Source organism: Eurytemora carolleeae, unplaced genomic scaffold (assembly GCF_000591075.1).
Source record: "Eurytemora carolleeae unplaced genomic scaffold, Eaff_2.0 scaffold76, whole genome shotgun sequence".
Classification (NCBI taxonomy): Eukaryota; Metazoa; Arthropoda; class Copepoda; order Calanoida; family Temoridae; genus Eurytemora; species Eurytemora carolleeae.
Window position 1 is genome coordinate 119,259 of NW_019396128.1, and position 23,194 is coordinate 142,452.

Here is a 23,194-nt window from a genome sequence, read left to right on the forward strand (position 1 = left end):
TACACGAAGTTATTGTATACATGAAGTTATTGTATACATGAAGTTATTGTTTACACTTAACTATGGCTTTATGCATATCAAACGAAAGCTAGGAATTCCAGGAATACAGTAGCAGCAACAAATCCAGTGGATTGGAAGATTTGAACCAAAAATGAAAGCAGGCCCCCCCCCCCCTACAACAAATGTGCCAACTCCACCATCCCCTTTATAAACACTCGCTTGCTAAACTCGCGGATAAAGGTATTTAACAATGATTTAAAAATGTTCTTGTGAAAAAGTATTAACATATTTAAATGTTTGCTTACTATTCTCCGGGAGGAAGAGAAGACAATAAATCAAACTAAATTAGAACGTACGCTCTGCCTTTTGTTTATAAATATATTTTATATTTAGTTCTGGGCATTATCTATATTTATAAATATATTTTATATTTAGTTCTGGGCAATCTATATTTTTAAAAAGTATCCATGAGAGTTCAGTCTTCAATTTTACTAGAGTAAATAACCTGATAAGGAACTGTAGGCATTAGAAGAGGAAGAAAATTTGGAATATAAAGCATTTTTTTCTGTATTAAAACGTACATGTTGTATTATGACAATTTACTTCCTCTTCTCTGTTAGCATAAATCCTCCGCAAGTCCCTTTTATAGAGAAATCACAGTATATAATAATCATTTTTCAAATTAAAAGAAAGGTTGTCTAAAGGAACTATATACAGGAACGCCCAACTACGATATACGCATATTATGTACTGTACACTGTGGGAGGAATGTAAACAAACCCAGTGCCCCCACTCCCACAGAAGTTGAAGGGAAAGGACTAAAGCTCTGATGTGATATTAAAGTCCAAAAATCAAGTTAATAATAATATATCAAGTTAGAGCGAATACTTATGATTTTTGGCTTTCTGCTCAATATGGAAAATACAATAGCAATATATTTTTATTCCACCCCATGGGCCTTTTTCCCTCAAAAATGATGCCTTGCCCCTGAATTCTTTGTTTTGATCTCCTACCACTGCAGTACACAGATTAAACGCATGAGATATGGCAGTTCCTGGTCTATATATTTCTTGGGTTGTCTCATTCATCTTTAAAGAGGCAAGGGGTTAAAGAGTACAGGGGTAGAGGGGTTAGTGAGTACAGGGGTAGAGGGGTTAAAGAGTACAGGGGTAGAGGGGTTAAAGAGTACAGGGGTAGAGGGATTAAAGAGTACAGCTGTGAATCGGACATACCTTTTTTAACAGAGAGTTAATAAATTTTAATTTGTAGAAAAATTAAGAATTTTATTTTTTTAATGCTCAATGGCTAACATTGGGCTTTGTTTTGGAACATGAAGGTTTGTGAGGATTTACTAAGTATTTTCATTAAATATAAAAATCTATAATCTAGAAATTCCTTTTATTAAGCTAGCTTGGGAACCCGGCTTTGCCTGGAGCTTACTTTCTGTATAAAAATCAACCCGTTCAACTTAGAATTTTAAACCATAGATAAGAACATTCCCGTGCAATTCTACCAAATTTCCTAATCAAAATTTGAGGCAAATCGGTCAAGGGGTTTATGAGCTATACGCCAACATGCCGAGACAATTAGCGCCTGATTCAATCAGGGTTCAGTCATGTGTTTGGTGTCTATTCTGAACCAATAGAAATTGCATAGCGGTGTAACATCTATCTTTCTATCTATCTCATTATCCAATTATAGATAAATCCTTATATCGGTGCTATACGCTAAATGGAAATATTTACTTCTACTGAAACTATAGTGTAAAAAACCAACAAACAGAGATTACTTTACATTAAAAGATATTGATGGAAAACTTTCACTTTGATAGAAGATGTTTTCAAAAACGATACAGCTTATCGTTTTCACGTCACCCAAAGAGGATGAGATTTTAGAGACGACTGTTGGTTCCCTGTATACTTCTGATAGAGTCAAAATGTAGCATAATTTAGATGATCAAATTTAATATGAATAATGATATTATTGCATAAAATCTGTATTTACCCTATATGAAACCTATAAAAGAGTAGAGTAAAAGGTTGCAAACAATGGACTGGATTTAATGGTTCTANGGGTGTAAATACAAATACTTTCAGTCGGTAACATTACTCCACTGGGCATACAATTATATCAGGGGATTTTATATATCTATGTAAACTTTGTTAAAAATCTTTCTTAAGGTAAATTTCATGGAAAATTGATGAACATACTGATAATATAATAAAGATCACCTTTTTTCTGTAGCAAAATCCGCAAGTCCCTTTTATGAAGAAACCACACTTTGAATATAATCAATTTTCAAAATAAAAAACATAAATATTAAAATTATTGTTGATGATATAAAGTTTTGAATTAGACAGCCATCTCATTAAAATGAAAGTTCACTAAAAACTACAGATTTACAAAAATTTATTTTTAAATTTTCTTCTTGTTTAGAAGGTTATTAAGAAGTAGAAATAATTTAATAAAATATTTTTGTGAATCTCTGTTATTAATGTCTGTAATTTTTCCACAATTATGGGCAATTTGGCACAGTAAAATTATTTCTGGTATAGATGTCGATAGTGGTTAATAGATGTACATTATAGTGTGGTAAGGTACTTTATTCATTATATTATAATCTTTAAGAGATATTAATCACATTAAACTAAAGTAAAATTTACGTTAAATTGGAATTTTAAATGTTTTCAACCATGGAGAGCTATTGAGAAGTACCAAAATGTTTTGAATTTTAACAGATGTGTTTCTGGATAAACTTGTACTAGGGGAGCTAGGAGATCACAAAGTCGTAGTCTCTGTGTGTCCGATCATAAGTCATGAACCCCTTGACCGATTCGCCTCAAATTTAAACTGGGAAACTCGGGAAAACCACGGGAATGTTCTTAGTTTATTTTTGTAATTGTAAGTTGAGTGGACTGACTTTTATAGGAAATATAGTCCAGACAAAGCTGGGTTCCAAGCTAGTATATCTATATATAAATTTGGCTTGTCTGTTTGTCTGTCTGTTTGTCTGTTTGTATCCAATAAACGTCAAAACGGCTGAACCGATCGGGCCCAAATTTTTTGTGGGACATCTAGGGACCCCAGGGAAGGTTTATGAATGATTGAAATTTTAAATATTTGTCTCCATCAAAATTCGATCGTCATTAAATTTTTTAAAATTTTGAAAATCCGCGAATTATTTTTGTTTTGTTTTACGATGTACACAAAGAGAACATGTTCACAATTAATTTAGGAGATGGGCGCGAAGCGCCCTCTAAGGCTAGAAAGAAGGGCGCGAAGCGCCTTGAATTTCTAGTAATATATATATTTATATATATGGTAGTTGGAATTAATAAATCTAATTTGGGAATTTTCTTCATTTTAATTTCAAACTTAGTTTAGAAAATCTGCCAAGTTTTTAATCAAGAATTCTGATGAAAAATCTAGCCTGGCATTTTGAAGAATTGAAGAATACATATATTAAAGGGACTATAGGTGTAACTTTAAATAACCCTCCCTTTAAAAAAGGGGACATGCCCGATTTACAACAGTACCCTCGAAACATTAATCTGACTGAGAAACAATGACGAAGATGTTCTCTTTTTCTTTTTTGAAATCCTTCAAATTACTTTTACAGAGAAACCACAATCCGAAAGAATCAAATTTTAGCTAGAAAAACAAGAATATCTTTGATAAGCCAAAGCTAGGTTTAAAGGGTACAATTGTGAAGCAGACATCCCACTCTATAAATGAAGGGTAATTAAGTATAGAACAAAATCTGTAGATTGTAACAATATCAAGCAATGGTAGATATTACTTGTTAAAATACACCTACAGGGTGTCCCAAAAACTCTCCTGGAGGTAGTCCGGCTCTCATCATGTTTGGATTTTTTTTATATTAATGGACATTTTTAAAATCTTTAAAATCTTCGAAATCAATAAACATCAAAAAGAATGAAAGTTACTGCCAGTTATAAGCCTGCCATCTTATCTTGGGGCCTGAAAACCCCCTGAAATCCATTGTTTTCTCGGTTCCGGTAGGGGGTGGTGGCTAAGCCACTTACCCCCACCCCCTGACTACACCTCTGATATAAAAGATAAAACGATTTTTGAGTTTTGGACAAGATATATCTGGTCGACATGTATATTGTTTCCCTTCAGGGCTTGCTAAATTTGTTTGTTATCTTTATGAACAGAGTCGGCTCAAACATTTTCTAAATAATTTTCAATAAATGTTATGAAGATTTTGTTGAAAATGTCCAAAAATATAAAAAATTAACCATGATGAGAGCTGCAATACCTTTTGTCGTATGATATGATTTGTGAATCCAAAAGAACAATGTTGGACTTATTAAAGGCATTTAATTCTTGCCATGTTTTACTCCAAGATATCTTCCTTGACAACTATAAATGTTATTCATCAGATTTTAAGACCTGCGTTGACTTTGAAGTGTCGCAAAAACTGGGGATTTTTTGTTTTACTTCAACAACTTTCTTATACTTTTTTGCAGCCTGGACATATGCATTTTAAAAGCGCCATTTTCTTGTTTCTTGCGTAAAGGTAAAAAGAATTTTTGGAAAAAATCCTGTTAAATTTTTGCTTTAGAGCTTGATTTTTTTGGTTTTTATCTTGTTAATCTAAATAAAGGGAACTGATTACTCGAGTCACTAACTTTATCTATTTAAGAAAGCTCTACGCTCATATATCTACATTTATGTTATCTAATGAAAATATAAATATAAACGTCTAATTTAAACCTAATGTTGTAAACCATGTGGTATTTCAAACTTTGACTTTTTGAGCTTGCAGAATTCATATTTTGACATATCAAAAGTACGACATCATGTTAGGAAGATTTGAAATTAGATTTTTTGGCGAGTAATTTACATACTATTACAAAAAGACATCAGTTTTCATCTTTATTTTAGGGTCTGGAGAACATAGTTTCTTTAGAGCTACAGAGTCTTCAACCATTACAGACATTTCAAATAGAAATAAACAGGGTTAAAGTAATCATATTGTGTAGACTCACGCACCCCTAACCCTTTAGTAAAAGTAAATTCAACCTAAAGTCTGACCATGTCAACCTTGTTGCACCAGCTAGTCCTATTGAGTGTCTTCTTCATTTACCCAATGTCCGGGCGAAACAGTACAATCTGTGACCGGGAAGTTTGACCCGGCTCGGAAATTCAAATGTACTATGGCTGCCCGTGTACGGTACCTTATCTCTTCCCCTTTTTAGATGTTTCATAAGTTCTAAGTCTTTATTGAAAAGATGAAAGGGGCGTTGACGGGGGNTTTCCCTATAGCATCCCCCGCCACCCATTAGTGTCCACACAAAAAATCATATATCATGTCTTGCTTTATTATATAGATAATTGTTGTTTTAAAGTAATCTAACAAAGGAATATATATATATTTATATTGCATTTTTAAAATATATAATTTTAGACAAAATAAAATACTAATTCTAACTGAATATAGACTTGTCCAACCATATCATTCTTGATGTTTCTACTAGACTTGACCATTAGCAAAGGGTTTTAACCCGTTTTATTGACTGTAGTATATCTCTACAAAGGAACTGAGTCTTTACCACAAATTCAGATTTTCTAATCCCTATATCTTTGCACCCTTTTGTTGTAAACCTTTGCTATTTCTAACTTGGATTATTATATCTAACAGAATTCATAATTTGAAATATCTAATGTTTACGACATTGGTATGCATAAAATCTGAGTTTGTGGCAAATACTCAATTCCTTCGTATACTGAAATGATATGATACAGAGGCTGACCAATGAAATGCTACATTGGTCGGTTTGTATACCAATTAATTATTAATGTAATTAATGTAATATATCACTATTACAGTAACCGATACTGTATTGATATATTTGCAGACCACTGTAGATAAAAGCATTGGTTAGGAAATTAATTTATAGGGGTTAGATAAGGATGTTAAAAGGGTTTAAAAATGAAATGTTTCGAATATGGATTAAAATAATGATTTTGAATTTGTATTTCATAATATTGAAAATTAACAATTTTTTAGATAAAAAATAAAATAATAATAATGTGAGAACCAGAAACTGCAGAATTAATGTTTTTGTTCTTTATTTTAAGAATTACAGTTGAGAAATTTAAAATTTATCTCAATTTAGTATGTTCAGAGTGCTTTTTAAAAAATAGTTCATTTTCAATTTTCCTTTTTTAAAGAGAAATATTTTTTAGCATCCAAAAACCTTCTATTTTCTGTTCGTATTGTTGATAAATAGATATTCTGGAGAGGAATAATTGATTGTATCATGATTATAGGATGGAGGTTTCTCACACTCCTTCATTATTCTTATTCATATCCTTGTCTCATTCTATACCTGGAGCTGGAACTCTTACTCATATCTTTGTTTAATTCTATACCTGGAGCTGGAACTCTTACTCATATCCTTGTTTTATTCTTTACCTGGAGCTGGAACTCTTACTCATATCCTTGTTTTATTCTTTACCTGGAGCTGGAACTCTTACTCATATCCTTGTCTAATTCTATACCTTGAGCTGGAACTCTTACTCATATCCTTGATTAATTCTTTACCTGGAGCTAGAACTCTTACTCATATCCTTGTCTAATTCTATACCTGGAACTGGAACTCTTCAACATATCCTTGTTTAATTCTATACCTAAAGCTGGAACTCTTACTCATATCCTTGTCTAATTCTATACCTGGAAATTGAACTCTTCAACATATCCTTGATTAATTCTATACCTGAAGCTGAAACTCTTACTCAATATCCTTGATTAATTCTATACCTGGAGCTAGAACTCTTACTCATATCCTTGATTAATTCTATACCTGGAGCTGGAACTCTTCAACATATCCTTGTTTAATTTTATACCTGGAGCTGGAACTCTTCAACATATCTTTGTTTAATTCTATACCTGGAGCTAGAACTCTTACTCATATCCTTGATTAATTCTATACCTGGAGCTGGAACTCTTACTCATATCCTTGATTAATTCTATACCTGGAGCTGGAACTACTCAACCAGGTTGAAAAGATACAAGAATTAGAAAATCAGAGTTTGTGGTGGGTCATCTATGAATGTATTTTCAGATGAACAAACATTGAAAAAAATGGCTCCAAGAGATGAGAATATTGTAGACAAGATATTTGCTGGATCTTTAGATGATCTGCCTCCTCTCAGCTCTAAAGTAAGAATTTATAAATATCAGAAGAAACTGCGAGTCCTTGTTTCATTCACAATGGTACCCATTAAATATCTATCTTTCTATCTTGTTTTCAAATATTGATACACCACAAAAGAAAATAATCATTATACTAGAGAAAAGAAGAATATTAATCCATTAACTGGCGGGTCACTATTAATTAAATCTTTTTCGTCTTGTAATCATGTAATTATGAACAATAAAATCTATGTTCAGATATACCTCCGGGTTCTTATGAACAATGAACATAATGTTCAGATATACTTCTGGGCTCTTATGAACAATACGCTATGTTCAGATATGCTACTAGGTTCTGATGAACTATAAACGCTATGTTCAGATATACATCTGGGTTTTTTTGAACAATAATATTATGTTCAGATATACTTTTGGGTGCATAGTAACAATGGACATAATGTTCAGATATACTGCTGGGTTCTTATGAACAATAAAATTATGTTCAGATATACTTCTGGGCTCTTATGAACATTGAACATTTTGATATAAAAGCATATGTTGCGGAGTAAAAGTGTTAAAATCTAAAAATTTATGTTAGGTCTCTACTGTATAAAATCCACAAGTAATTTTTATAGAAAATCCACGATTTAGAATTATCCATTTCTTGAAAAACAAGAATATTTCTAACATTTTCGCTCAAACTAAGGTTTAAGGGGTATCATTGTCAATCGGACAGAACCCTTGTTAAAAAATACGTCACCCAAATATTTTACTAATAAAAAGTTTGCTTTTAAATGAATGGAATTCTTTGTTTCTGCAATTTTCTATCTATTTTTATTAATAAATCATGTTTCAAAATGTTGTTTTTCTATCTTCTTAAGTTGTTTTTCTCTGGAATTAAATTAAGTTTTTATAATAAAACCAGGTCCTGTATATATATATATTAAAATGCTACTGGGCAGAAAAATTAACATAAATGACCCAAATAGAAAACATATGGCCAATAGAGTTATTATTTCAAACGATATTTAAAAACTGATAATTTGCCAATATAAAAGAGCTTTAAATATGTAAAAAGTTCTATAAAAGTGCTTTAGATTCATATATAAAAGTTCTATAAATGATGTAAATATTGAAAAGGAAATGACAGGTTCAATTGCATTAGTTTATATTAATTGTGTGATACTACGATTGGAATTAAATTTAGTCATTTAATCCTCCTTGCTAGGCCATCAATCCAATTGATATCAATAATACCAAAAATAAAATATTACTTATTGCCGCTCACAATGGTTTTCTTATTTTTTAAGTATAGCACATATATTTTAGATGAAAGGAATTTATTTTTGCCACGAACTAAAATGTTCTAAGCCCTTTATCTTTGCAATCTGATGGTGTAAAGCTTTTATATTTCAAACCTATATTATCTAATGGCATAGTTTAAAAAATCAAAGATCTACGACATTGGGTTAAAAAAACTCAACCTGGATATATTTCAGAATATTTACTATAGTTCAACCTGGATATATTTCAGGATATTTACTATAGTTCAACCTGGATATATTTCAGGATATTCAATATAGTTCATTCTGGATATATTTCAGGATATTCACTATAGTTCAACCTGAGCTGAAAACTTTAGAATGGTGGATATCAGGATTAAGGCTTAAACCGCTCTTTTTCTTAATATCCAGTTTAAATATTGCTTGTTCTCCACATGAATTTAAACTCCAGAGAATTGGAACAATTGGAATTTAAGATATCCCATTCTAAAGTTTTCAGCTCTGGATATATATCAGGATATTCACTATAGTTCAATCCTGATATATTTCAGGATATTCACTATAGTTCAACCTGGATATATATCAGGATATTAACTATAGTTCAACCTGGATATATTTCAGGATATTCACTACAGTTCAACCTGGATATATTTCAGGATATTCACTATAGTTCAACCTCGATATATTTCAAGATATTCACTATAGTCCAAACTGCATATATTTCAGGATATTAAATAGTTCAATCTGGATATATTTCAGGATATTCACTATAATTTAACCCGGATATGTTTCAGGATATTCACTATAGTTCAACCTGGATATATTTCAGGATATTCACTATAGTTCAACCTGGATATATTTCAGGATATTAAATAGTTCAACCTGGATATATTTCAGGATATTAAATAGTTCAATCTGGAAATATTTCAGGATATTCACTATAGTTCAACCTGGATATATTTCAGGATATTCACTATAATTCATCCCGGATATATTTCAGGATATTCACTATAGTTCCACCTGGATATATTTCAGGATATTCACTATAGTTCAATCCGGATATATTTCAGGATATTCACTATAGTTTAACCAGTATATATTTCAGGATATTCACTATAGTTCAACCCGGATATATTTCAGGATATTCACTATAGTTCAACCAGGATATATTTCAGGATATTCACTATAGTTCAACCCGGATATATTTCAGGATATTCACTATAGTTCAACCTGGATATATTTCAGGATATTCACTATGGTTCAATCCGGATATATTTCAACCTAGATATATTTCAGGTGGTCAGGATATATTTCAGGATATTCAATATAGTTCAACCTGGATATATTTCAGGTTGTCAGGATATTTACTAGTTCAACCTTTACGGATATGCTGATGGAGCGAAACACACTGATGGAGTGGGTCTACCCCAAAATTAAGGACTACTGCAAGGAGAGGCACGGACTGGAGTTCCAGGTTGTTGACATGAGATGGGGGGTCAGGGACGAGATGACGAACGAGCATATGACCACCGCTCTCTGCATGAACGAGTTGAGCGGATGCCAGAAGTACAGCATGGGCCCAAACTTCATATATTTCGGAGGTCAGAAGTACGGCTACCGACCTATACCCTCGGAGATTCCAACGAACGAACTGACAAAGTTGACCGCTGTGCTGGAAACTATGGGTAATGATGTTACACTGCTGAAGAAATGGTATAGAAAAGATACTAATAAGGTAAGTTTTTAAACCTGACTGACTAAACTTACACAATAAAAACATCAACAGTTAAAGTTGTGTGTTAGCCACGATGCAGAAAATATTTTGATTGAGAAAAGTGTCATAAATGAAACTTCTCTCTAACATCCTAAAATATAAAATTAAAAAGGGGCCTAGGGCTTAAAAATTTCCCTTCCCCCTCCCTTTTGATGATATGTAATATATACAAAGCACATTTCTGGTCGGTGTGTAAATGAAAGGTATATTATTTATACTCTCTTCAAGTATCTGGTTTTGATTGATTAAACTTATCTCTAGGTTCCGCCGGAATCCATCTTGCTTCCGATCACTACTCATCTCCCGCATTTTCTTAACAAACGGATGCCAAAACTCCAGGCACGTGACTCTGGGATATGGTAAGACGACATTTTTAATTTAACTAAATCAGTTTCTTTGCAAATACTCTGAAGATTGGCTCCGACTGTAAACTACACTTTTCCAATTGCAAGAAAGAATAATAAAAAACACAATAAAGTTGAGATTTGGAAATCTTTTCTTTACAGTTTTTGTCATGTACACTGTAACATTATGTAATTAAGAAAGTTATTGAAGATTTAAAAATTGTCACAAGTAATCGAGAATTCTGTCTAGTAGAGTGTTTAATAATGTTTAATATCAAATTTAACATTGTGCACTCTGGGTCATCTGTAAAGACAATTCAGTTTCACATATTACCATCGCAGGAAGCTAAGTTATTTCTTAAAACGTGTTTTTACTGATTACAAGTCAAAAACTATTATTTTCTTATATCTATAGTTTTGCTACCTTGATGTATGGTGTAAACCTTTGACATTTTAAACTTTGACTATATTGTGCTCGCAGTGATCATAATTTAAATTATTAAAGGTATACGGCATAGGTTGTAAAGATTATAGATTAGAAAAATAGATTTTGTGGCGGGTAATCACTTCATTTAGTGTAAAATAGAAATAAAACAAAATGAACAAAAATCTATAGTTTTGCAACCTTGATGTATGACAGAATCTACTCTAGGTGGGGAACCTTATCAAAGCTACAGCTTATGCTTAGAAAAGCTTCCCAGGTAATTATAATGTAATACCTGACAAAACTTTAATTTAAAATATATATAATTTATGGCATTGCATTTAAACATTAAATTTTTTACTCTTCTTTAAAGTTAGTTTAACCCTGAAATGGAAACCATGAATGAAATTTTCAGGGTGTTCATTTCGAATTTTATCCCACTCTTAATAATAAAAAATTAATCATTTTCAACCGTTAAATAGTATACAATGGTAAACAAAGCATCTTTTTTTAAATATATAAATGATGAGCATTCTCTTAAGAAATATATCTGGTTAGAAATAAAATAAATCTTAGAAAATAAAGTATCTTCATGAAAAGCTTGACAGGGTTTCAATTTTAGACTTAAACCAGATCTACAGAAGTGTTTACTTCTTTTTTTAAATCAAAGAATCTATACATATAAAGTTGTAATCTCTGTTTGTTTGTTTGTCCGATCATAGCTCAGGAAGCCCTGGACCGATTTGCCTCAAATTTTGATTGGGGAATTCGGGATACTCACCCGGGAATGTTATTAGCTTGGTTTTGAGATTCAAAATTGAGTGTGTTGATTTTAACAGCGAAAATTTAGTTTACCGGTAAAACCGTTTCAGTGCGGGTAAACGGCGGGAGTAACTTTTAGTAACCTTGGTTCCTATAAGCTAGTATTTAAATAAAATATTGTGCAAACATTTAATTTTAAGGCGTTGTATGCAAATGAGGAATTTACCCTGGAGGAGATGCACAACTATAGGATGGCAGTAACAGAGAGGGAAGTCATTAACGGATGTCTTAATGTCGACAATGTAAGTAACAAGTCAGTGGTCTTGAAGGTCATCAACGGTTGTCTGAACAAGAAATGTGTTAGGAACAGATCATAAAGAGGGAGTTAATAAATGGATGTTTTAAGCTAGGTTCAAATGTAATGTGAACTAGTGAGGATTCACAATAGTAAATATTTATAGTACAGTTTAATGCTCCCAAGTGAGCCTAACAACCCAAGCCAAGCGCTAAAGGGTATTGAACCCTTGATAGGTTTCTAGCCTTACAATCCGACAAGCCATGCGCCAAAGGGTATTGAACCCTTATCAAGTTTAGCTGCAATTGGGATTGGGAAGAGCTAGACACGAATCTAAACTGGAGAAGAGGAATCTAACAGTACTCTAGGCCGAGGTAGACAGGAGCATGATCTGCCATGTTGTACCCCAGATCAAGCTAGTTTTCATTAAGTATCGAATTAGAAGAATCTGATAGAAATATATTCGCTGCAGGCGAATGTTGTGTTACACAAGATCCAACTTTTGATCAACAGTTTGTATAGTTAACATGTAAATGACAGGTCGACGTCAATTAACAGTTGTCTGTAAATAACAGGGTGGTGGTGATAGAGAGGGAGGTCATCTATGGTTGTCTGGAATTTATATATATAAGGACCAGGATGTCAGTGAGAGAGAGTGGGTTCATGTCTAATAACAGGATGTCAATAACAAAAATGGAATTCATTGATCAACGGATGTCTTTACGTCAAAAATGTAAATAACAGGACATTAAGGACAGTAAGGGAAGGTCATCAATGAATGTGCTGAAGTTAATTCTTTCAATAACAGGATAACAGTGACAAAAAATGATGTATTCACCCTATGCCATAATGTCGATTAAAATGTGACAAGAAAAATGATTAATTTCCCCAATATGTTACGTTACTAACATTTTTCTGGAAATGGGTCAATAAAAAGTGAAAAATTCGCAATTTTATCTCCCCCTCCCCCTGAATTGTGTATCCTGGATCTATTTTATTGCAAAATGTCAGAATACAATGAAAAATAGAATGATGGAAGTGAAGGTATGAATTAGGAAATTAGATTATGGTCAGCTGGGAGAACAGAAATATGAAAGTTTATAAATTTAAAGTTTAATAAAACTTTTCTGTTTTCTGGCGAGATCCCGTGGAAACCCAACAGCTCAGCAAAGTTAAATTTATACCATTTAAACGTCAAGGTTTCAAACAACGACAAAAAAACATACTCTCCAAAAAATGAAATATGGAATTTATTTAGTAAATTGTAAATATTTATAATTAAAAAAAAATTGTGACAATTTTTAGTCCTCGAGTATCTATTAAGTGGAGGATCATATGATCAATGATCATCTTTAATCCTTGAATATCTGGGTAAAGGATCATGTGATCATCTTTAATCCTTGAATATCTAGGTAAAGGATCATGTGATCATCTTTAATCCTTGAATATCTAGGTAAAGGATCATGTGATCATCTATACAAGAATCCTTCAAAACATAAATATCCAGAATCTAAAACGAGCTTCAGCTTTTATAGATATTCAAGACAGGTGAATGTTTGAAATAATTTAATATTATTAAATTTGCAAAAAAGTTAAATTAAAAAGTAATCGTGAAGGACATATCTAAAAATATTAGTAAATCTTCTTCTAATTTCATTTATTTCAAAATCTATATAATAAAAGAAGACATTCGTATATATATATTTGTTGCGTTTAGCCGGCCAAAGGGCTGAACCGATTGGGCTGAATTTTTTGTGGACACTCATGGGTGGCCGGGGGTGATATATTTTTTTTTCTTCAATAATTATTTTCTTTTCAAATTTTTTTTTATTTTGTTTCCATTGGCGACGCCGGTCACTTCAGTTAGTATGAAATCAGAAACGTAAACGAATTTATATTTTGATCTCATGCAATTTACAGATGTATATATGTGCAGTTTTTTCCTATTCACAACGGGACCCTTTCAATCTTTGTCTGATCAAGGATCAATGAAATGTCCTTTTTTTTACCAAAAAAAGATTAGATTTTACTGTAGTTCCCTATAAAAAGGCGAGTTTAAACTACATAAACAATGAGGAAAATTGTCAGAATTTATCATGCTTTAAGATAAAAACGACATTTAGTTCTTTATTAATACTTAAATAGAGGTTTAAAGGGTTCCCGTCTTTAGAGTTTCATTCTGTGTGGGTATCCCTGAACCATGGTTTATCCCTGTACCATGGTTTAACCCTGTACCATGGTTTAACCCTGTACCATGGTTTATCCCTGTACCACCATGGTTTAACCCTGTACCATGGTTTATCCCTGTACCATGGTTTATCCCTGTACCATGGTTTATCCCTGTACCATGGTTTATCCCTGTACCATGGTTTATCCCTGTACCATGGTTTATCCCTGTACCATGGTTTAACCCTGTACCATGGTTTATCCCTGTACCATGGTTTATCCCTGTACCATGGTTTGTCCTTGTACCATGGTTTAGCCCTGTACCATGGTTTAACCCTGTACCATGGTTTATCCCTGTACCATGGTTTAGCCCTGTACCATGGTTTAACCCAAATTATGAAAGGCAAAAAACTTATTTTCCCAATTTATTCAAAGGTTGTAAAGACGCTACTCACAGAGATGATATTCAATTTTAGACATATTGATGAGGAAGCTCATACCCTACTCACAGAGATAATATTCCATTTTAGACATATTGATACCTACTCATAGACTACAGAGATAATATTCCAATTTAGACATATTGATAAGGAGGCTCAGACCCTACTCACAGATTACAGAGATAATATTCCACTTTAGACATATTGATAAGGAAGCTCTCAGACCCTACTCACAGATTACAGAGATAATATTCCAATTTAGACATATTGATAAGGAGACTCAGACCTTACTCATAAATTACAGAGATAATATTCCATTTTAGACATATTGATAAGGAGGCTCAGACCTTAATCCCAGATTACAGAGATAATATTCCAATTTAGACATATTGATAAGGAGGCTCAGACCCTACTCATAGATTACAGAGATAATATTCCATTTTAGACATATTGACAAGGAGGCTCAGACCCTACTCACAGATTACAGAGATAATATTCCACTTTAGACATATTGATAAGGAGGCTCAGACACTACTCACAGATTACAGAGATAATATTCCATTTTAGACATATTGATAAGGAGGCTCAGACACTACTCACAGATTACAGAGATAATATTCAATTTAGACATATTGATAAGGAGGCTCAGACACTACTCATAGATTACAGAGATAATATTCCATTTTAGACATATTGATAAGGAGGCTCAGACACTACTCACAGATTACAGAGATAATAGAGCCAGACAAAAGATGATTGATAACAAGGGAATATATCAGAGGTAACACTAGTAAAATATGTTTAAAGGGAGTGACCAGCTAGACAAGGTAGTTGAGCTGAGAGTGTAGTATTATAGAAAATGTTTTAGGATGCATTTGATGCCAAACAAACGTTTTTATGGAGCAAATTTGCCAAGTATGAGCGCAAAATTGATCTTTAACTTTTGAAGGATAGATTTTGGAAAAAAAAATTTTAAATTATTCAAGAACAATGGCGAAAAAAGTTTAAATATTATTTATTATTATAAACTATATAATTTTAGTAAATTAGTTCTAATTGATTTAAAATATCTGTTTGAATAGTAGAGCCTGAATAATGAAACAACTTGCTTTTATAATAAATTCCAGGTATGAAATAGAGTGGATAGGACGTGAAGGATTAGCTCCGGAAACCCACAATGAATACCTGAACTCCTTTATCAATCACTTCTACAAGAATGTACTCAAGCTTGTTGACCGGGCTATGAAGAAAGAGGATAATAGTGAGCAGGGGAAGATTGTGACAGAGCTTTTACAACACCTACATGGTTGCAAAAACAACTGTGATGTCTTTTTTGGCAGAACGGAAGACCTTGCTAAAATGAAAGATTATGTAACAGGTCCCTCAACCAAGCCCTTTGTTATGTTTGGTGCTGGTGGTTCTGGAAAATCATCTTTATTGAGCATGACAGCATACAAGGCTATTAATGAATGGTTAGTTCCAGCTAAGCCATTGCTCCTAATCAGATTTTGCGGGACTACTCCCAATTCTACATCTTTAGGTCCATTGTTGAAATCTATATGTCAACAATTATCATATACATTTCTGCTACCCTTCCAGGATATTCCAGATGACACAAATCCTGTCACCGCTTTCCTCAAAGAACTTCTCTGTCTTGCAACCAAGGAAAGACCTCTGCTAATATTCTTTGACTCTATAGATGAGTTGACAGGTGCCCAAGATTCCAATAGGCTGTCCTGGCTACCAATCAAATTACCCCCCTACTGCAAATTTATAGTTTCCATAACGGTTGAAGAAAGGAAACCTGAGACCTTTGAAAATCTGAATAGTCTGAAAGAGTTAATTGAGGATGAAAGCCACTTTCTTGAGGTTACAGCACTTGGTAAGGATCTAGCCTGGACAATCATGAAATTGTGGATGAAAACAGCTGGCCGGGATTTAACCAATTATCAATGGAGAGTTGTAGCTAATGCATTTGATTTTTGCACATTGCCAATATTTTGTAAACTGGTGTTTCAAGAGGTTTGCAGATGGAAGAGTTACTTTGAACCTGAAAAAACTGTTCTAAGGAACACAGTAATGGACAGTGTTTTCCAACTATTTGAGCGAGTTGAGAATAAACATGGTTGGATGTTGGTATCACATGCTCTTTCTTACATCACTGCTTCCAAAAATGGGGTTTCTGAACCAGAAATTGAAGATTTCATTTCTTTGGACGACAAAGTTCTTGATGATATCTACCAATACCACTTACCCCCTACTAGAAGGATTCCACCACTGCTATGGACAAGAGTTAGAAGTGATCTTCCTGGATATTTAGCAGACAGTGAAGCAGATGGAGTATGTGTCATAAACTGGTACCATAAACAGTTTAAAATGGCGGCTAAAGAAAGATACTTTACAACAGATGAAGATTATTTGTATTTCCACTCCTACATGGCTGACTATTTCCTTGGTACATACGGAGGTGGTATCAATAAACCATTCCGATACACTGAGATTCAGAAGCATATGTTCAGATTAAAGAGCAAAGATTCAACAGCTGATAGACAGGTTCCAGCTCAGCCATTGGCATTCTACAACAAGCAAGGAAAGCTTACAAGATACAACCTGAGGAAGTTCAGTGAATTACCCTTCCAGCTGGTTAGGTGCTACAGGTATAAGGATTTGTATGACCATGTTCTCTTCAACTACAGATGGCTGTTTACTAAAATGAGCGCTCTACCGCTGAATGAAATATTGGGAGATTTTGAAGATGCCGTCCAAAATATCAGGGATCCAGTAGCGGTTAAAGAAATAAATCTGGTGGCAGACTCTATAAGATTAGGTGGAGCAATTCTTAAACACTATCCTGAAATGTTAGCATCCCAACTTCTTGGAAGATTATTGCCAGAAAGATCTAGTTCAAGGAACATCCAAAGTCTACTTCGTCAGTGTGACGAAGAAGGATCTAAGCACAATGCACTTGTCCCAACCTTCCACTGCATGCATACTCCCGGGGGACCTTTAAAGTATGCAATGGAAGGACACCAGTTTGCCATATTTGCAATGAAACTGACATCAGATAACAGGTATATAGTTTCAGTTTCTAATAAGTTTATCACCTTTGATGTTGTGACAAGTGACCTGGCAAGACAAGTTTATCCAGGGGTTGAAGGATTAATGATTGATCTAGAACTCTCTGCTGATAACAAGTTTGCTGCTGCATTTACCAATAATAATCAAACTATTCTACTCAATACTCTTATAGGAGAATTTGTTGTCATTGAAAATCCATTTGTCAAAGATGGCACTGTACAAGAAACAATCCAAAATGTTATTTTAGCTGACGGACGTCTTGTAATTGTTGGCCAGCATTCATGGTCTTACTTCACCATGTCTGGGAAGCAAATAAGCATGGAAAAAAGCCACTCAAAGAATCCTATTATCTGGCTGAAAATGAAAAGTTACACTAACTACACTTTAACCACAAGAACAGATGGTGAAAGTGGCTCAAAACTCGAATTAAGAAAATGCATCGATGGAACGTATGGAAATCCTCTAAATTTCCACTCAGCATTAGCTATCAACAAATCCCAAACAACAGCATTCATTTGTGACAATAATAAAACATTTGATGTATCAATGTACCAACTTAAAGGATTAAATTGGAGGAAAGAAAAGTTGTTAGGTGTCAATTCAGACCCAATCATAATGTTGGATCTATCCATTACAGAAAATTGGTGTATTGCTACGACTATGAAAAGCTTCAAACTTTGGAATATAAAAAGTTTAGTTTGCAAGACACTTTTATTACCGCAATCTGTCAGAAATGTGAGTAAAAAGTTTGGACAGTCTAGCTCCCTCATACTTTCAGCGGGGGACAAATATGGAGTTTCCGGAATACGCAAGGAATTGTATATTTGGAAAATGGAAACTGAGGAACTAGCCAAGGTTATTAAAGCTCATTTTCAAAGGATAATAGATATCAGATCGTTAGTGGGTGGGAAGGATAATTCTGTCATAACTTCTTCGATTGATCGCAGCATCAAAGTTTGGGATTTAAACTTTATATTTGAAGATGATCATCATATTGATAAACATGAGTTAACTATTGATAGTTTGAGTGTCTCCACCCAGGCTCAGATAGCGGTTACTGTAACAAGAAGCTGTGTAGGGGTTTGGGACTACATGACAGGAAAACTCAAGTATACCTTAGCTAACTCTTCCCTTGGAGCTATCATTACTCATGCTATAGTTTCTGAGACCGGAGAGTATATAGTTGCAGCTGAGTCTGGAGATCTACTCTTCTGGGATCTGAAGACAAAGCAAGTCATTTTTTCAGAGAAACTTCCCAACATTATTCAACTGACATTCAATAAAAGGGAGACAAAGTTGATAATTGTCTCTTTTGCTGGACCACTAGGAACATTTCAAATATTGGAAATATTTAAACCAGAGACCTGCAGTCATAACTAGAAAACTCTGAGCCTTTAGTTATGACTGATTAGTCTATTAAACATGAGACACAGCAATTGTGCAGTTTAAACAGACTCACTTTACTTGATACGAAATTCAATAAGTTACTTGAGGAAAAACATTTGCTTTTTATATGTTGTCTTTATATTCGACAGTTTTCTGGTTATCACTGTATGTTATTTAGAAAAAAACAAGTAAAATTCAAAAGTGTAAAAATTTTAACTTTTAAAACCCGGAAATTAATTTTTGTCAGATTCTTATTTTTAAGAAAATTATTCCCTGTTGAAAAATCTAAATTTGATCCAATGCAGGAAGCCAGACCGGTTATGTAGTCTCAAAATCATTTCCCTCTGGGGAAACTGAATTCGAGCTAGATTTTCCCTTTCGTAAGTTCCAGCCTGTGCTCTACACCTCAAACGAGGAGTACCTGGTGTGCTACGGGTTTGAGAAGATGAAGAACCATCTCTTTATTCACTGCAATAAGACGGGGGAGCTCTACGCCTCCATGTTGGTGAAGTACCCAGGAACCAGATTTACTGAATAGTAAAAAATATAGTTTAAACCAGAACTTCGAAGACATGGAAAGAATTTATATAAATGTCGTCTTGACACTTTTTTATTGGCTAATATACTTTCATACCTACATAGCTTAGTAATTATAAAAATAAATATATAGCCATGAAATATGCGGGAATAGTTTAAAAGAGCTCATTATGATTATTGGATTAAGAAACTAAATATCTGCAGCATTCCATTATCAGTAGGTTTAGAAGACGACATTTTATAATTTCTTTTGATGAGTCGAAGTTCTCGATTAATCTGTAGTTGAACTGTGTACATTTGTGGTTGAACCACTTCTCTTCAGCTTAAACTGTTGCACAAGAGAATTGGTTTGAATACGGAAGTACGGTTCAGCTTCTTCTCTCTATTTATTAAATATGGTTCCAGGGTTCAAGGATATTTTCAAGATAGTTTCTCTACCAGACAAACCTGGGATAATCGCTCTTATAGATTCTGAGAAGGGAAATTTCCTTGATGTTGGGAGCAGGAAGTTTCTGAGGTCTATTCCGAACTGGGATGGGAGTTATACGAAGGACGGAAGATATGGTCTGTATGCTCCACCCTCCGGAGGAATGGATATTCTAGATCTGAGGACAGGTGAGATCAAGGTTGTAAATTAAGGTTGGTTACTCTCGATGCGCTCCAACGAACGGCATATGTCGTCTCCTTGGCATAGATAGATAAAATCCTCATATGACGTTACTCTCGTCCATATGTAATAAGTGACGACACATAATGGTTTTTTTCTACCTGGGCTTAGAAGACGACATTTTCCGAACATTGGAGCACATCGAGAGTAACCAACCTAATTCTGCAACCTTCTTCGGTGAGATTTAGGATCAAGTACAGTGACAGGATATGAAACATTAAAGACAAAGTTTATCCAGCTATATTTTTTAAATCATATGATCATACTTCATGCAGGACATATTACTTTCTGCTCAGATTACAAGATAGTACAGTAAGAACCAGAACACTCTGGAATAGGAAGACGACTTTTAGACTCAAGTTATAACTTTGACAAGTCTAATGAACATGAGACATAGAAATTGTGCAGTGTAAACATACTCCATGTTCTTGATAAGTGATTCAATAAGTTAGTAGTAAATCTTTTTGCTTTGTAACAACATCCAATACACAACAGATTGCAATGATGTCGAGTTGCTCTTCCACAGTTTTCTGGTACTCACTGTATATAAAAGAGAACCACAGATTGTTGTATAGGTTTCATACTTTAAGGGTAACGCCGCATATAATGCTCATTTTTTTAAATAATATGTTTTTAAAAATGTATCTCAATCTGAGAAGTTTATAACTCGCTTACATATTTTTAAATTTTTTAAATTATTTTAGGAAGTGTAGTTCGAACCTTGATTCCTAAGATTGCTGAGGGTATATTTGATGTGATCGCAACATTTAGTAAAACCAACGAATATGTACTGTACTACCATAGTGGAAGAAAGACAATAAGGTTGGAGATTTATTTTGTGTAAAATAAAATAAAAATTGGGCTTTCTCTGTTTTGTATGAAAACTTGGTCAAAGGAATTCATGGTTTTAAGTAAAACAAGCTGAAGTGCCCGTGGAATTTTTTAAAATTGAATATTTTAAAAAATTTCGATTTTAAATACAAATAATTTAAATTTCTTAGCCTATGTTACCTCTGGGATAACTCCTGGTTCCCTAAAAAAATGAGCCCATTCGGTCAAGCCGTTTGGCCAGCTAAAGCTTATATAGATTTTTAATTACGCGCAATTTTAGCGTCCTTTGAGAAAATGCGCTAATATTGGTCAACGGACGGAAAAATATCCATTTTAACATTTGCTTGTTATATAATTCTATCAAAATGTTAATATTCTAGAATGTTCTCACATTTTCTTGTTGTACAATTCTATCATAATGTTAATATTCTAGAATGTTCTCACATTTGCTTGTTATACAATTCTATCATAATGTTAATATTCTAGAATGTTATCACATTTGCTTGTTATACAATAGCTATCTTAATGTTAATATTCTAGAATGTTCTCACATTTGCTAGTTATACAATTCTATCATAATGTTAATATTCTAGAATGTTCTCACATTTGCTTGTTATACAATTCTATCATAATGATAATATTCTAGAATGTTCTCACATTTTCTTGTTTTACAATTCTATCATTATGTTAATATTCTAGAATGTTCTCACATTTTCTTGTTGTACAATTCTATCATAATGTTAATATTCTAGAATGTTCTCACATTTGCTAGTTATACAATTCTATCATAATGTTAATAATCTAGAATGCTCTCACATTTGCTAGTTATACAATTCTATCATAATGTTAATATTCTAGAATGTTCTCACATTTGCTTGTTATACAATTCTATCATAATGTTAATATTCTAGAATGTTCCGACGCAAAGATGGAGTAATGATCGCAAACTATAGGGTTCAAGCCGATCTTAAGGGTAATACTTTAAAGGACTGTAGACATCAGTACAATTTACTTTCAATTTAGAATTGCGTAATTCACAAGGATACTCTTTAAACCTTTTCATCTGATCATCGCCGACAGAGAACTCCATGTTTTTCTAGCTAAAAATTGAGTACAAACTATACAAAGATACTGGAGTGTACTTCAGTGCGAGTTTAGCGCAACTGACTTCACAGATTTCAATCTTGAAATATCTTTTGTCAAGCTTAAAAAAATCAAATGAAAACGTTTATTTTCTGTGGCTTCCAGAAAGAAAATAATAATTTTAAGATATAATTAAGCTTTAGACAAAGTTATCAACAGTTTCAGTGATTCAAAAAATTAGGATAACTTGGTTTTTCTTGTTTAGTTAGAAGTTTAAAGGGTACCGTTGTAAATCGGCCACGCTACTCTGTTTCAACTATGTTTTCAGTCCCTTTGAAAACTTATAATTTATATACGTAATTACATTTAGTTTAAGCGGGTAATATTTGAACCATCGATATTATGTTTCGTCTAAATTAATCTATCAATTTATTCACCCTTCCCTTTCCTTTTTTGAAAATAATTTTTACCCGCAGAAGTTATAGTTATGTTTTCATGGGTTTATTCAATGAATATGGGATTAATTAATTGACTGATGTGCAAAAAGTATGAAAAATTATGAAATAACCTTCTTTTTGAAATCTAATTTTATCACTACCTCCCCCCTGATATCCAAATGTCATTTTAGGTATGGAAACTACTGAGGATGGAAGAAGCGTGATACTAGGGATGGGAGACGGATCTATGACAACCTTAACCATCGCAGATCCGGCAAAGGAGGAAACTTATAAATATCTAGCAGAGCTTCCTTCCAGGTCCTCTCATGGTCCTTCTGTAGATACGAGGACTAGTGAACCAGGACAGATGAATCATGAGTATTTACAGAATGGAAACCCTTATCCTTCTCCATATGATTATTCAATCTATACAGATTATCTTAAAGCTCTGCACACTGTTATTCCAAGGAATCATATTTAATAACTGTTCACTTACAGTACACTTAATTGAACTGTACAGTG

General features: G+C 33.4%; 1 protein-coding gene across 1 annotated transcript; it reads left to right on the plus strand.

Annotated features, from left to right (window-relative positions):
- Positions 1-7,114: 7,114 nt before the first annotated feature.
- Positions 7,115-23,179, plus strand: LOC111695789 (NACHT and WD repeat domain-containing protein 2). Its single transcript, XM_023465230.1, has 13 exons — positions 7,115-7,192; positions 9,800-10,183; positions 10,484-10,581; positions 11,219-11,267; positions 11,953-12,054; positions 13,501-13,595; positions 15,342-15,434; positions 15,781-19,058; positions 19,423-19,635; positions 20,060-20,269; positions 21,026-21,143; positions 22,064-22,125; positions 22,864-23,179. Exons 1-13 carry the CDS (start codon positions 7,115-7,117, stop codon positions 23,151-23,153), a joined length of 5,070 nt encoding a protein of 1,689 aa, XP_023320998.1. The 3' UTR covers positions 23,154-23,179.
- The last annotated feature ends 15 nt before the right edge of the window (positions 23,180-23,194 follow it).